Raw genomic sequence first — 13,667 nt, forward strand, 5'->3', positions numbered from 1 at the left:
TGTTTTTTTTACGCACTAGTGCGAGAAGTGGTTCATTATATGCCAGGTAGAAACTTCGGAGGCCCATCTGTACTGAAAAACGTCGTACGATACACGTGCAAAAAGGAAATTCGTAACTCGTGTCGATTTAAAACAAAGTATTATTGTGATTCACTATATTTAATATTCATCATGAATTTCTGCAACAGTAGGTACTATTCAAATATCTAAAAACGAGCGTCCCTTTCCTTTGTACATCCTTACACAAAAAATCAATTAATAATTCATTTATTGCAAATGTGATTTACAAATGTGATATATTATTGACTGGTACTGCAGATACGAAGATACAATCATGCTATTGCTCATATTATCATTCTTTTAAAGAAGAAAAGCTGCGTAACCCGCGCGTGAATTATTTTATGTCATAACATGAGGAACGGGTTCGTTATTAGATGCTTTATTATGCAAAGATCATGTGTTATACTTAATTTATAATTAAATAAACATAGTAAAATAAGATAATGTATTGAAACAATACTGATATCATGGAGCAACTTATTTTTATTTTCACAACGTGTTCGAAAACTATATAAAATAATATCGTCTTAATTTAGTATCTAATTTGTACAATAAAACACCCAACATCTATACGTCATCATAGTCTATGGTATAGGAAATGTTACCAGCTTTAGTAAAAAACTACTATTATAGAAGTAAAAAATACAAAAACCATAGTCAGACAAGTCATTTCTGTCAGTAGCAAAACGCGGCATATTTAAAAAATATTGCGAGGGACTTTCGTCTGATTGTAATTTTTAATTTAGCACCTTTTTCTACTGACTAACTTGTTTGACCGACTATAGTGTTAAAATACTTCCAGTTGTATATACAGTACTGCTTAATTTTTTGCTCCTTATGATATTAGAACACGGACCTGGATTTAATTTGATGGTGTTTAAATAGACTTTATAAATATGGTTCCCCATTGAGGGAGTAACATTGATTTAAATGTACAATACTACGGTAAAAGTATATTTTTATACATTCGCTTTTGTGACTTTGTCACCTTGCCCACTTAGGTAAGATTAAACTTATTATATTGGCAAGCATTAACATAAATTCTACAGTGAAATCTTGATTTTTGAATTATTGTTTAACAATAATATTCATATATTCATTCAGATCAAAGGAAATCATCTTGATTTGTGCGGATTTCTACCATTAGTAGGGTATCCCAAAACGCGAAGCCAACCATAGACGAGATGTTAATTACGTGAGCGAACATTGGATAGTGGAACGTCCGCGCTTATTTGGGAGTGGTAATGCGCCGAACCAATCTACTGCGTTCCCGTGATCATTGACTTCGGCCATTGGTCTATCCTTTGTCAACCAATCATTGAAAAACCAGTGAGGAGACCCAATGTAAGTTTACAATTTTGACTGAATATCACTTTAGAAATGGACATGCTTAACTGGAATTATCGGAAAAGTTTCATTTTACTCGGGAAAATGTATTACATGTTTGAAGAAATAACTTGAAATCGGCCATTTTGATTGCGTTGCCTTGTTCAGTTCTAGCGAGTGACGTGAACATCTTATGACGAAGTACTTTTCCTATTCCACGTAAGAGAAATTATCTTAGAGTTATAATTCCTTTCTTCCTGTTCCTTTTAAATATTTATCAACTTGTGTAATTTTTACGAATTACTTCAATGAACGCTGCATGCAAGCAATTGATGTTATGTAGATTATTTCTACTGTACTTCATACCTACCTACCTGATAAATTAACCTTCCTTTCCATCAATGTAATTAAATATTGACCGACAGCTATTTTTGACGCAAACGTAAAGTTACTTATCGTATAACTAACTATTAATAAAGTTAACTCAATGGAATTTATTTTCTAAGATTTTGACAGACAATCACATAAGGGGTATCCTATCTTACCTTTCTCTATAATACATTTATTAATATTAACAATGTAATAATTCCAGTGAGCCATGGAGCATGCTCAGATCCAGAGCTCGGATGGTACACAGGTGATGACCATCAACGGACAGCAGCTGCAAGTACTGCAGATGAACAGTGCGGGCCCGCACATGATCCAGGGACCCAATGGGCAGCAGATTGTGGTCCACGCTATACCAACCACGGCACCTACTATTCAGGTATTGCTTTCATTTTAAAACTAAAATAATGGTATCATGGATTTTGTGGCTGAATCTGAGGAACTGCTTATCTAGTTTGTTATAAATAGCAAACCTGATATAAATAAGTGTAATAAAGAAAATTATAGGAAAGATTGGATATTCAACACAATTATTGACAGAAACATTCAGTTAAGTATAAGCTATGTTTATTTTTTTCGACACCTTACACAGGTCAACTTAGCCCCAAACTTAGCAATACTTTGTACGATGGGTGCTAAGCGACAATATACATACTTAAATAGATAAATACATACTTATATACATAGAAAACATCCAAGACTGTCCAACAAATATCTGTACTCATTACATAAATAAATGCCTTTACCGGGATTCGAATCCAGGACCACGGCTTAGCAGGCAGGGTCACTACCGACTGAGCCAGACCAGTCGTCAAATTGTCTTTAAATTATAAATTAACCTTCTTTGTACATGCATGCACAGCTGGGAACACCACAAATCCAGGTAGTAGTATATTGATTATAATTTACCAATTGAGATATCTATTAATATTGTACATGGGCATGCATATTCAGCTGGGAATACCAAAGTAAATAACAATGTAAATCTTACGTAGGTAGTAGTAAAAAGAGAGAAACCTTTCAAAATATCATGATAGTGATTATAATTTGAAAACATAGTTGTAGTAACAATTGAGATATCTATGGATATTATTGGATATTGTAAATATACTTTTTTAGTATATAAAATATGTTGACTTTACAGATGGCTACACCCAATGGACAGCAACTTCAGCAATTGCAAGTTCTACCTCTGTCCAGTCTTCAAGGTCAGAACACAAGTATTAACTAGCTTTTGCCCGCGGCTTCGCTCGCGTTAGAAAGAGACAAAAAGTTGCCTATGTCACTCTCCATCCCTTCAACTATCTCCACTTAAAAATCACGACAATTCGTCGCTCCGTTTTGCCGTGAAAGACGGACAAACAAACAGACACACACACTTTCCCATTTATAATATTTGTATGGATTAGTATTTGTGACATTCGTAAACCTGAACCGTAACTCAACATTATACAAGAAATTATTAGATATATTATTATAGATACTACTGAGTACTATTTAAATAGTTCCTCGCTGATGAAACATCACATTTTACCTTTAATAATTATTTACATGACATTACTGTAGAGTCAGACAGAGTAAACACCATAATGTCACACAAACGGTCTTTGCCAAAATTGCTGTCAACTTAGCTTGGTCTGCGACTATCTATGCACAATGCATTCCATAAACATTGTAAATGTAGAACCAATTGTCAATCATGATTAAATGTTTTATAGGTGCAAGTAACAACATACAGCCGATGCAGCTGGTTCAAACAGCAGACGGGCAGACATTCATCTACCAGCCGACAGCCAGTGCTCAGCCTGCCATAGACCAGCATCAGATTATCCACCAACCTGCTGGTAATTATTACTCAGACACTCTCAAATCATCATACATACATACATACAATCACGCCTGTATCCCATATAGGGGTAGGCAGAACACATGAAACTACTAAAGCTTCAGTGCCACTCATGGCAAATAAGGGGTTGAAAGAAAACGAAACTGTGACATTGCAATGACAGGTTGCCAGTCTCTCGCCTACGCCACAATAGTCGCCTTCTACGACACCCACGGGAAGAAAGGGGGTGGTGAAATTCTTAACCCGTCACCACACAGGCAAATCAGGCCATCAGTAAAAAGAAATTCAAATATTACATGAAACATACACTCTTCATGCCATTTTTTGGTTGAATCCTCTTCTCCTAGCCGTCTTCGGCTACGGCGGTTCCGTTTTATGGCTGAGAGCGTCGCTGATGTGCTCTCAGCTGACTGACGTCGCTAATTTTTGCTTAAAATGCGCGATCACACTCGTGGCAGGTCAGCACCCCTCCAACATAATTGTCAATAATAGCCACAAGACAAGTGGTCTGGCTTTTAGCTCGTCGCGCTTAGCGTCGAGTGCACAATTATCATCATAATCAGTTGTTAAAAATTTAAAATGTATAACTTTTCAGCCTTATACGCATGTATAAGCATGTTATTTAAGTTAATTGTAGTAAAATAAAATTAAGAATATGCATATTAAACATAAGTATAAATTGGTTTGTAACCCTCAAAGTGTATTGAAGAGCGAGTCTTCTAGCACAAGTTTTGCATATCTTACTTTGAAAAGAAAAGTCTTCTGTTTGTTTCTAGTTATGTGTTAAAGTGTAACCTATAAATCATTTTTCATTTTTCAATCAGTGTACACAAAAACTTAATAAAGTTTATAACTAAGTCTTCCTCAAGAGATCATTTTCCTCATTGGTGAGAATTTACATGAAAATCCGTTCAGAAATTTTCGAGTTAATCGAAAAACGAATTTCGTTGTATTAAATATAGAAGTTTCAAAATTTTGTTTCGTTCCAGTCATCAATTTAAATGGTAACCTGGTGCAAGTAGCGGGAGTCGGCAATGCGGTGCAACAGCAGCAAATTGTCAACCAGCCAGCCAACCAGCATATTGTTATGGTAAATATTTGTTAATGGTTACCAAAGTAACATAAGTTCGAAAAACATGCTTTGTCACAGTAAAAACTACTTTTACTTACTGCTAGCCTTTCTCCGCAGATGTTTTATCTGGGTGCCTTTGGGAGCCTCTCAAATTTCTCCACGTTTCTCTGTCTAGATAGAGTTTGAGACAGAAATTGTGTTGTTTCTCAGACAGTTTAATTCCTACGAGAATAAACGTTAATGATACAATCAATTCTCGTCTTTATGGCAAGCAACAGAGTTGGACCTTGGTCTAAGGTCCCTTAGACTAGACTTAGACATAATTAAACTATTATTTAGAAATGAGTCAAGTAGTTTTTAGGGCCTTACTCTTAAGCCGCGGACCGCGGTCCTGGGTTCGAATCCCGGTAAGGGCATTTATTTGTGTGATGAGCACAGATATATGGTCCAGAGCAGGGATGTAACGGAGTTCTGCTTCTGCTTCCGTTACTGCGGAACTTCCGTTTTGTTTTACACATCCGCTTCTGTTCCGGTTCTGTTATTTTTCAAACGGAAGTTATAACGGATGTCGGAACCTAGCGCGACGGTGGGACATGAGCGGCGTACATCAAAGACCAACAGGTCTATACCTATCATTCGCTCATCTCTCCGCTTGCCACGTGCTGCGATACTAAACATTAATCGCTTCATTCCATTGCGCGCCAATATTTGTCCTGTCCACCTAGTTAGTAGCGAGTGAACAACTATTCAGTGGTGCAGGGCTTATCTACGATCCCCTTAGAAGCTCCCCTTAGATTTGTTTATTAAATACAGTTTACTTCTTTTACAATCACTCCATTTAATTTAAAAATTTAATTGTGTGCTAACAATTACACATATAATTTTTACTGGTTAGTTTTGGATTGTATTATACTACCTACGAGTAAGTTTTCTTTTCGTTTCTAAAACCTTTTACGGCATAATAAAGGTTTAAAAGGATTCTTATGTGATTTTTAGTGATTACCTAAACAACAAACAATCTTAAAGTTCAAGGTGATTTAAATTTTTGGATTGTAATGAATGATATACTTAAGATAAAATATCAGGTTACTTTTCTTTTCGTTTTTAAAACCTAAGTGGGCCTAAAGGCTGATTACAAACTGCTGATTACAGGCTGAACAGTAAACACCTAAAAGTTCTAGGTAATTTAATTAGTTTTGGTTTATGTTATACCTATGTGGTATTTTTTCATTTCGTTTTTAACATCTATAACTTCCGCTTCTGGTTCCGGTTCCGCTTCTGCTTCCGTTAAACTAAATTCAAAACTTCCGCTTCCGCTTCCGGTTCCGTTAAAACCACATCCGTTACATCCCTGGTCCAGAGTCATGGATGTTTTCTATGTGTATATAAGTATGTATTTATCTATTTTGCTAACTATTTCTGAAGGAGCATCTACGAATGCTTCGAATTCATACCGCAAAATTAAATATAATTATAAAGCCATTAGTGAATCACTTTCTCTTGAAGACTGGACACAGTACTACAATATGTCTAATGCTAACCTTGCCGCTGAATTGCTAGTAAATAAAATAAAAACAGCTGTAGACGGAAACTCTACTACACAAATGACACCAAAAAGAAGGAAACCATTGAAACCGTGGATTACTGAAAGTGTTGTTAGGTCTATACGTAAAAGAAATAAATTGCAACGTAAGTCTACTCGAGCACCTGACGATGGTTCGTTAAGAACCGAATATTACAAGTACAGAAATATATGTAACAAATTAATAAAATCATTAAAAAAAGAATACTACGAGTCACAACTAATAAAATATGATGGAGATATAAAAAATACATGGAAAGTCATCAAAGATATATGTAATTTAAACACTAATAAAAACCACGCCGAACAATTATTAGGAATTGAACGAAATGAAACGGAATCTTTAAATATTGTTAATAGATACTTCACCTCAATCGGTAAAACACTCGCTGACGCCACGCTAAATAATCTCAACGCTACCGACACGCAACTGGCATCTAAAAGTTCTGACTCGAGCTCCACAAATTCTTGTTCCTTCTTCCTCTGTCCCACAGATTGTCAAGAAATTTCTGCAACTATATTATCACTTAAGTCTGGTAGTGCTCCAGGCGAGGACGGCATTACCTCCGAAACCCTGAAACTATGTAGACTGTCTATACTAGAGCCACTAACCTATCTATGTAACCTCTGCTTTTCTACAGGCGTGTTCCCAGATTTATTTAAGCTAGCCAAGGTTACACCAGTATTTAAAAATGGGGACAAAAACCTTCCCAATAACTATAGGCCCATTGCGTTGATATCAACAATTTCTAAAATAATTGAGAAACTGGTGAATAAGCGCCTCAAGAGCTTTCTGGAGAGAAATTCCCTTCTAGGCAGCAACCAGTATGGATTTAGAGCAAAAACCTCTACTGAAGATGCTGTACTTCATCTTACAACCACTATCATGGAACATTTAGATAACGGCAAGAAATGCCTGGGGTCTTTCTCGACTTACAGAAGGCCTTTGATACCGTTTCAGTCCCAATTCTGCTAGCCCGATTGGAGAATGTTGGTATAAGGGGTCTTGCACTTGAATTCTTCAGAGACTATCTGACAGGGAGAATGCAATGTACATGCATCAATGGGGTCTCTAGTGAATGGATTCCTATTGAATATGGTGTCCCACAGGGCAGTACCTTGGCTCCTACTCTTTTTCTTATATATGTAAACGGACTATGCAAAAATAATATAGTAGGCTGCGAAACACTCATGTTTGCAGACGACACTGTGCTGCTATTCCATGATAAGAGTTGGGACAGAGTACGTGCGCTTGCAGAAAATAGCCTTAGACTTGTCACTTCCTGGCTGGAAGATTCCTTGCTCTCACTCAATATCTCCAAAACGAATTACATTTGCTTTAGCAAGACAGGAGCCTCCAAACCGGGAATAGATCTTGATCTTAGAATACACACCTTCCCATGTAATAGGAATAACGTCACGAATTGTACATGTACACTTCTAAAACGTACAGATCATCTTAAATATTTAGGTGTACAGATCGATGAACACCTAAAATGGAATAATCACATACATGTTGTCGCATCCAGGGTTCGGAAACTCATATACGCTTTTAGAAATCTACGAACTGTGGCAAGTAAGGAAATGCTGATCAATACATACAAAGCACTAGTTCAATGCATTGTGAATTACTGTATTTGTTCTTGGGGTGGTGCTGCTAAGACCCACATGATAGAGGTAGAAAGAGCGCAGCGTGCACTTTTAAAAGTCATGCTATATCTACCCTTTCGATATCCCACTACTGAATTATATAACATAGCTATGGTTCCCTCCGTCCGTAAATTATATATCATGCAATGCCTAAAAAGATACCACCATAAAATAGTCCCGTTGTTACCAACATCAAACAAGCGCATTGAACGCGTTCCCATGCCGAAATGCAAAACTAAATTTGCAAGACGGAACATTAATTATAACGCACCGTTAATTTATAATAAACTAAAATTAAAACACAAGAGTATAAAAACATTAACTGGCTACGATTTTAAAAAGACGATCTGGACATGGATATGTAGTATGAACTACGATGAGACTGAAAAACTATTGAGTGAAGGTTTATTCGGGTGTTAGGATTAGTACGATTATAGGCACACAACTACTAGATATTAAGCAAAAACGTACTCACAACACACATACATACATACACACACAAACACACACACACACACACACACACACACACTCACACACACACACTCACACAATTATGCATGCTGTTGTACCAACCTAGTAATATATGTTAATTTCCGTTTCTGTGTTACAAATGAAGTCTAATTGTAAACTAACGCAGTCTCCAGGGCGCCATTGTACCATGTACCATGTACCTTTTGATCAATAAAATGATTTATTATTATTATTATTATTATTTAAGTAAGTATATCGTCGCTTAGCACTCATAGTACAAGCTTTGCTTAGTTTGGGGTAAGTTGATCTGTGTAAGGTGTCCCCAATATTTATTTATTTATTAGAAGAAAAATATGTAAGTATGCCAAATTTCAGCTGAAAAAACTCACACCCACAAGTTTCCCAGCTCACTTAAACATTTCATTTTGTCATAAAACTCATAAATTAACCGCTACCTTACCTTCACCTCGCAGATGGTAAACAACAACAACAACAACAACACCGGGGCCAGCACATCATCAGCGCCGTCAGAAAGCGCGGCGTCGGACGAGGAGCCGCTCCTGTACGTGAACGCGCGCCAGTACAAGCGCATCCTCAAGCGACGCGCGGCTCGAGCTAAACTGCATGAGCAAGGAAAAATACCTAAGGAGAGACCGGTCAGTACATCCATACTAATATTATAAATGGGAAAGTGTGTGTGTCTGTTTGTTTGTCCGTCTTTCACGGCAAAACGGAGCGACGAATTGACATGGTTTTTAGGTGGAGATAGTTGAAGGGATGGAGAGTGACATGGGCTACTTTTTGTCTCTTTCTAACGCGAGCGAAGCCGCGAGCAAAAGCTAGTATTTGATATTTATAGCCTTTTGAAGGGAAAAACATCTAATTAAGGAGCAACTGGTCATGCGTACGAAACGTCAAAATTATAAATGTTTGCGTCATGTAGAAATATTCGGTTTAGGAGCAGCGCCATCTAGTTGCATAAAGAGAGACCGGTCAGTACATATTGTATAACCTTTTGAAGGGAAAAACCACTAATAAAGGAGTAACTAAAACTAGTCATGCCTGCAGCACTAGGACGAGACGTTAAAATTCCTAAAAATTGTTTGCGTGATGTAGAAATATTCGGTGTTGGTGCGTCGCCATCTAGCTTGATATTGGGTAAATCCTTAGTTGTATGAGCAGGGCAGCTTACGTAAGGAGAGACCAGTGACAGTGAGTACATATTGCCTCATTATAACCTTTTGTATGTATGTATGTATGTATAAACTCTTTATTGTACAAAACACAAATATGACACAGGATAGACAGTACAAAGGCGAACTTAACCCTTTAAGGGATTTCTTCCATCTAACCTTTGAAGCTTCAGCTCAGCTTTGACGGGAAAAATGTGAAATTAAAAGCGTCACTTGTTAAAAGCAACTGGACAGATTCCAGAGATTGCGGGTTCGTTTCCTGCCATAAGAGTAAATATTTCTATTTTGTTTTTAATAATATTATTATTTTTTGTTTTCAGAAATATCTACATGAGTCCAGACACAGGCACGCAATGAATCGGATACGCGGCGAGGGTGGCAGGTTCCATTCCGGCAGTAGGAAGTAAGTATCTGTATACATTTTGGGCAAACATTTCTTGTATTGTAAATAATCACTATTAAGTTGAAAAACTGTATAATGTTTGGTAACTGACACTAATAATAAAATTATACATAATTTGCTAAAACGCCACTTAAAAATCATGAAAAAAACATCAATTTTCTGACGCGTAAGCAAAATGTCAGCAATAGGCTAGTTTCCTGTACTTAAAATAAAATATTTTATGCAGTGTACGAAATAAAGCACCACATAATTAGAAGAAGAATATGGACAGTACTTATTTTTAAACATAATTTCTATTTAATAAGTCAAAGAGAAAGATATAAAGTAAATGAATTGACCGTGACGTCACTCCTCAGTATTTCATAGTAACTCCATATTAGCAAATTGTTTTGACAGTTCTTAAAAAGAAGCTGATTTGACTAGTAGGAAACTAGCCTATTTACGCAAATTACTGCCGCGTTGTTTTCAAACAGGTGTAACTTCTTATTAATAAGCGACAGCTATCATACGAAGAATAAACACGAAAATAGATTAAATTTCTTAAATAACTACATGTAAAAACTTAATGATAAATCTGTAAAACTACCTTTAATTAATATGACAACGTTGTGATGGTAATTTCCATCACCATGCAAATAGGGGTTATATATATCTCTATTTCATACGGAAATTGTTTGTGTGCGAGACTAGCATTATGTTCATATACTGACGTGTTTTAAACTTACATGTGTAGGAATATGGAGATGGCGGAGCAGGGCTCGGAGGACGATCACAAGCCGCTGGAAGACATCAAACCGGACACTGTATCTATCACTATTATTCAGGTAAATATCCTGGCTGTTTTAACAGTGGTCAAAATTAAAGCTTGGCCACACATGCGCGTTCTGAGAGCGTAGGCGGAGCGGCGCAATGATAGCGATGCGCCGGACGAACGCTGGCGTTGCGCCCAGCCCAGCGGACGCCAGCGGGAACTAACGAGCGCGGGTTGCGAGCGGAATGCGCGTGCATTCAGCGCATTCCGCTAACGCTACGCTATCAAAACGCTTTATGTGTAGCGGAGGCTTAACTCTAAATTTACTCTCTTATCACGACTAACAACTAAACCCAAAAATAGCGATCTTGGCGGTTTTTACGAACGTGACTGCCATCTTTTTTTTTTCAACCTGATGCTTAAAAAGTAAAAAGGTTTTGGTCGTTTCCTCTCGGTGTTTTTCTTAGCAATGAGGGCGAAAGTCGTCTACGAACGATTTCTGCAAGTATTTTCAAACTATCAATCTCTGTGATAGTGAAGAGTCAATATCCTGTGAGTATTGTTGCTAAAATTTAAAAATTAGAAGCATTTCAACTGAATGAAGGTAGAATAATCTTTCTCCCGCTGTTTAGAATAGCATTCTCTTCGCATGTTCCCATCTGGGACTTCATGAGTATTCGATAGTAGAGATTGGTGTCCTTGTATCGCATGATATTATTATTTAAAAAACTAATTAACTTTTTCTTACTTTTCCAGGACGAAGAATCCCAAGAGCGCCAACGGAGTCACTGGCGCCGTCTCGCGCCGCACCAACCCGTGCCCTCCGCGTAGCATCTCTCTCTCTCTCACGCGCGGACTGAGCCCGCCCAACGGTCGCTTACTCTAGTTATATCAAACGTGAAGGGATAGCTGATAGCGCGCCGAGAAAAACTATGGGGATAACCGCTATACGACTTCGCTCATTCGGTCGGTGAGTTAGAAATTGCTGTTATAGTTGCTGTTAGGCTTCAGTGGATGATTGACATACAGGCGGGCCGTATTATTGACAGGATCACCCAACGTGATAATAAGTGGTACATCATATACTGCCAGCCTGCATACTTAGTCCTATGCCCATAATATTGGTAAGGCAAATGGTTAATTTCGTCTAGCTAGCCTTCTAGAAAAACCAACCGACTGAGATCAGTGAAATGCGGCGATTTTAGATGGCGCTCTCGATGTTCCTGTTATTGGACAGTCAATTTGACAGATGCCTTTCCTATAGTTCGTGTGAATGTTCATTTATTGGATATCTTACTTTTAACAGGCATTTTTTTATGTCAGCTACTGTAAATTACGTAATTAAAAATACGTATGGATTTTATCAAAAATATGGAGACCTATTCCGCCGATACTTTGGGACATTTTTTGATAAGTTGTACTATTTTTACACTTTGTATAACCATTTGATAAACAATGGGTGACATAAATGCCTGCTTAGCTAAACATAGCTTGTATTATACGCAACAATAGTCTTGGCAAAGAGTTATCATCAAACTAGACTGATTTGGATTATTTATTTAGTGTTATCCATACTAATATTATAAATGGGAAAGCGTGAATGTCGGTTTGTTTGTCCGTCTTTCACGGCAAAACGAGCGACGAATTCACGTGATTTTTTAAGTGGATTAGTGGAGATAGTTGAAGGGATGGAGAGTGACATAGGCTACTTTTTGTCTCTTTCTAACGCGAGCGAAGCCGCAGGCAAAAGCTAGTTTGACATAAGACAGAAAATAATATCATATATTGTGTCGATTTCAAACAAAAGGTACCCAATTAATGTCAGTGGGATAATTGCCTTTATGGACAACGATACGATACTTTTAAACTGAAACTACACATTATGTAGCTGAAGCTTCTTTGACCGTAAAGTAAAATTTTATGTTTTTAGGACGTTTGGCCGTAATGTCTTTAAAGGCATCGATTTGACATAAAATCTAAGTATTGTTGATTTTTATTTATCCGTTACTTCCGTTAGTACTATTTAGGAAATTAAATTTGAAGTTTCTAGGTATTAGCATTAGATAGTAAAAGCTTGGTGATCTAAATAATTCTAAAATTACTACGTCACTGCCCGTAAAACAATTATATAAATAGACATGAAATAACAATGAAGGATCAGGGTACGTAGCCGAATGGCGCTAACGCTCACGAAACAAAACGCTCGTAGATATCTATCTCTATCGCTCTTGCGTATTGGCGCGACAGAGCCAGACCACCTTTCGCGGCGTTTCGTTTTGCGTTTCGCGTCGCAGAAATGCCATTCGGCTACGTACCCTGTAAGGGAAAGTTTCCGAGGTTAAACTTGTTGAAAAAGTTATATAAATAACCCCGGAAACTTCATACAAATGAGATAAAAACTTATAGCAAAATTTATAACTGCACGAAAAATTTTCATGGTCTTCACAATTCTAGATACTTTGCGGAAATATTTGAATCCCATGCATTAATAATTGCTGGCACAGGGAATCAACTATGTCTGCAGTGTACCAGTACTACAGTCACCGGCAATTACATCGCACAAAAACAAAGCCGCAAAAATATCTGACACAATTTTTTTTCTAGAGCCATAAGAGCGTGCAAGATATTTATGCAGTCTTTTTTGTGCGATGTTATTGCACCATTCATTGGTGTAAAGGTATTCCTGCTTAGACTATTATATATGGATCTCAATCCGTTATATACAACATGCTTATGATCATGCCTTTATGCGTTAACTACCATAACGTAATCGATGAACTAGTAATGACTAGAATAGATATAATTTTAATGTTTTGTCTAATTCCTGGCAAAACTTGTCCAGAATCAACTTATAATACTTGAGGCTTCTTACGCAATACTATTACGTCGTTGACGTTTGTGGTTATTTTTAATATTGCTGTCA

At 37.2% G+C, this 13,667-nt stretch overlaps 1 protein-coding gene across 3 annotated transcripts; it reads left to right on the forward strand.

Annotated features, from left to right (window-relative positions):
* Nucleotides 1-1,284: 1,284 nt before the first annotated feature.
* LOC125235842 (nuclear transcription factor Y subunit alpha) lies at nt 1,285-12,081 on the forward strand. Of its 3 annotated transcripts, none has more exons than XM_048142450.1 (9): nt 1,285-1,404; nt 1,979-2,152; nt 2,918-2,981; nt 3,492-3,617; nt 4,609-4,709; nt 8,871-9,053; nt 9,911-9,993; nt 10,721-10,817; nt 11,501-12,081. In XM_048142450.1, exons 2-9 carry the CDS (start codon nt 1,985-1,987, stop codon nt 11,573-11,575), a joined length of 897 nt encoding a protein of 298 aa, XP_047998407.1. In that variant the 5' UTR covers nt 1,285-1,404; nt 1,979-1,984; the 3' UTR covers nt 11,576-12,081. The 3 variants fall into 3 exon arrangements, with proteins under 3 accessions (XP_047998407.1, XP_047998406.1, XP_047998408.1); XM_048142449.1 differs by lacking the exon at nt 1,285-1,404 and adding an exon at nt 1,458-1,605; XM_048142451.1 differs by lacking the exon at nt 1,285-1,404 and adding an exon at nt 1,458-1,605 and having other exon boundaries at nt 10,727-10,817.
* Nucleotides 12,082-13,667: the final 1,586 nt, after the last annotated feature.

This window comes from Leguminivora glycinivorella, chromosome 18, assembly GCF_023078275.1.
Source record: "Leguminivora glycinivorella isolate SPB_JAAS2020 chromosome 18, LegGlyc_1.1, whole genome shotgun sequence".
Taxonomy (NCBI): domain Eukaryota; kingdom Metazoa; phylum Arthropoda; class Insecta; order Lepidoptera; family Tortricidae; genus Leguminivora; species Leguminivora glycinivorella.

What these genes read in the sequence shown, in the direction of transcription:
- LOC125235842 (XM_048142450.1), top strand. Translation starts at nt 1,985, where the DNA reads ATGGAGCATGCTCAGATCCAGAGCTCGGATGGTACACAGGTGATGACC. An exon ending in CCAACCAGCATATTGTTATG is followed by an intron (nt 4,710 to 8,870) that starts GTAAATATTTGT and finishes TTCACCTCGCAG; the next exon opens with ATGGTAAACAACAACAACAA. An exon ending in TTCCATTCCGGCAGTAGGAA is followed by an intron (nt 9,994 to 10,720) that starts GTAAGTATCTGT and finishes TTAAACTTACAT; the next exon opens with GTGTAGGAATATGGAGATGG.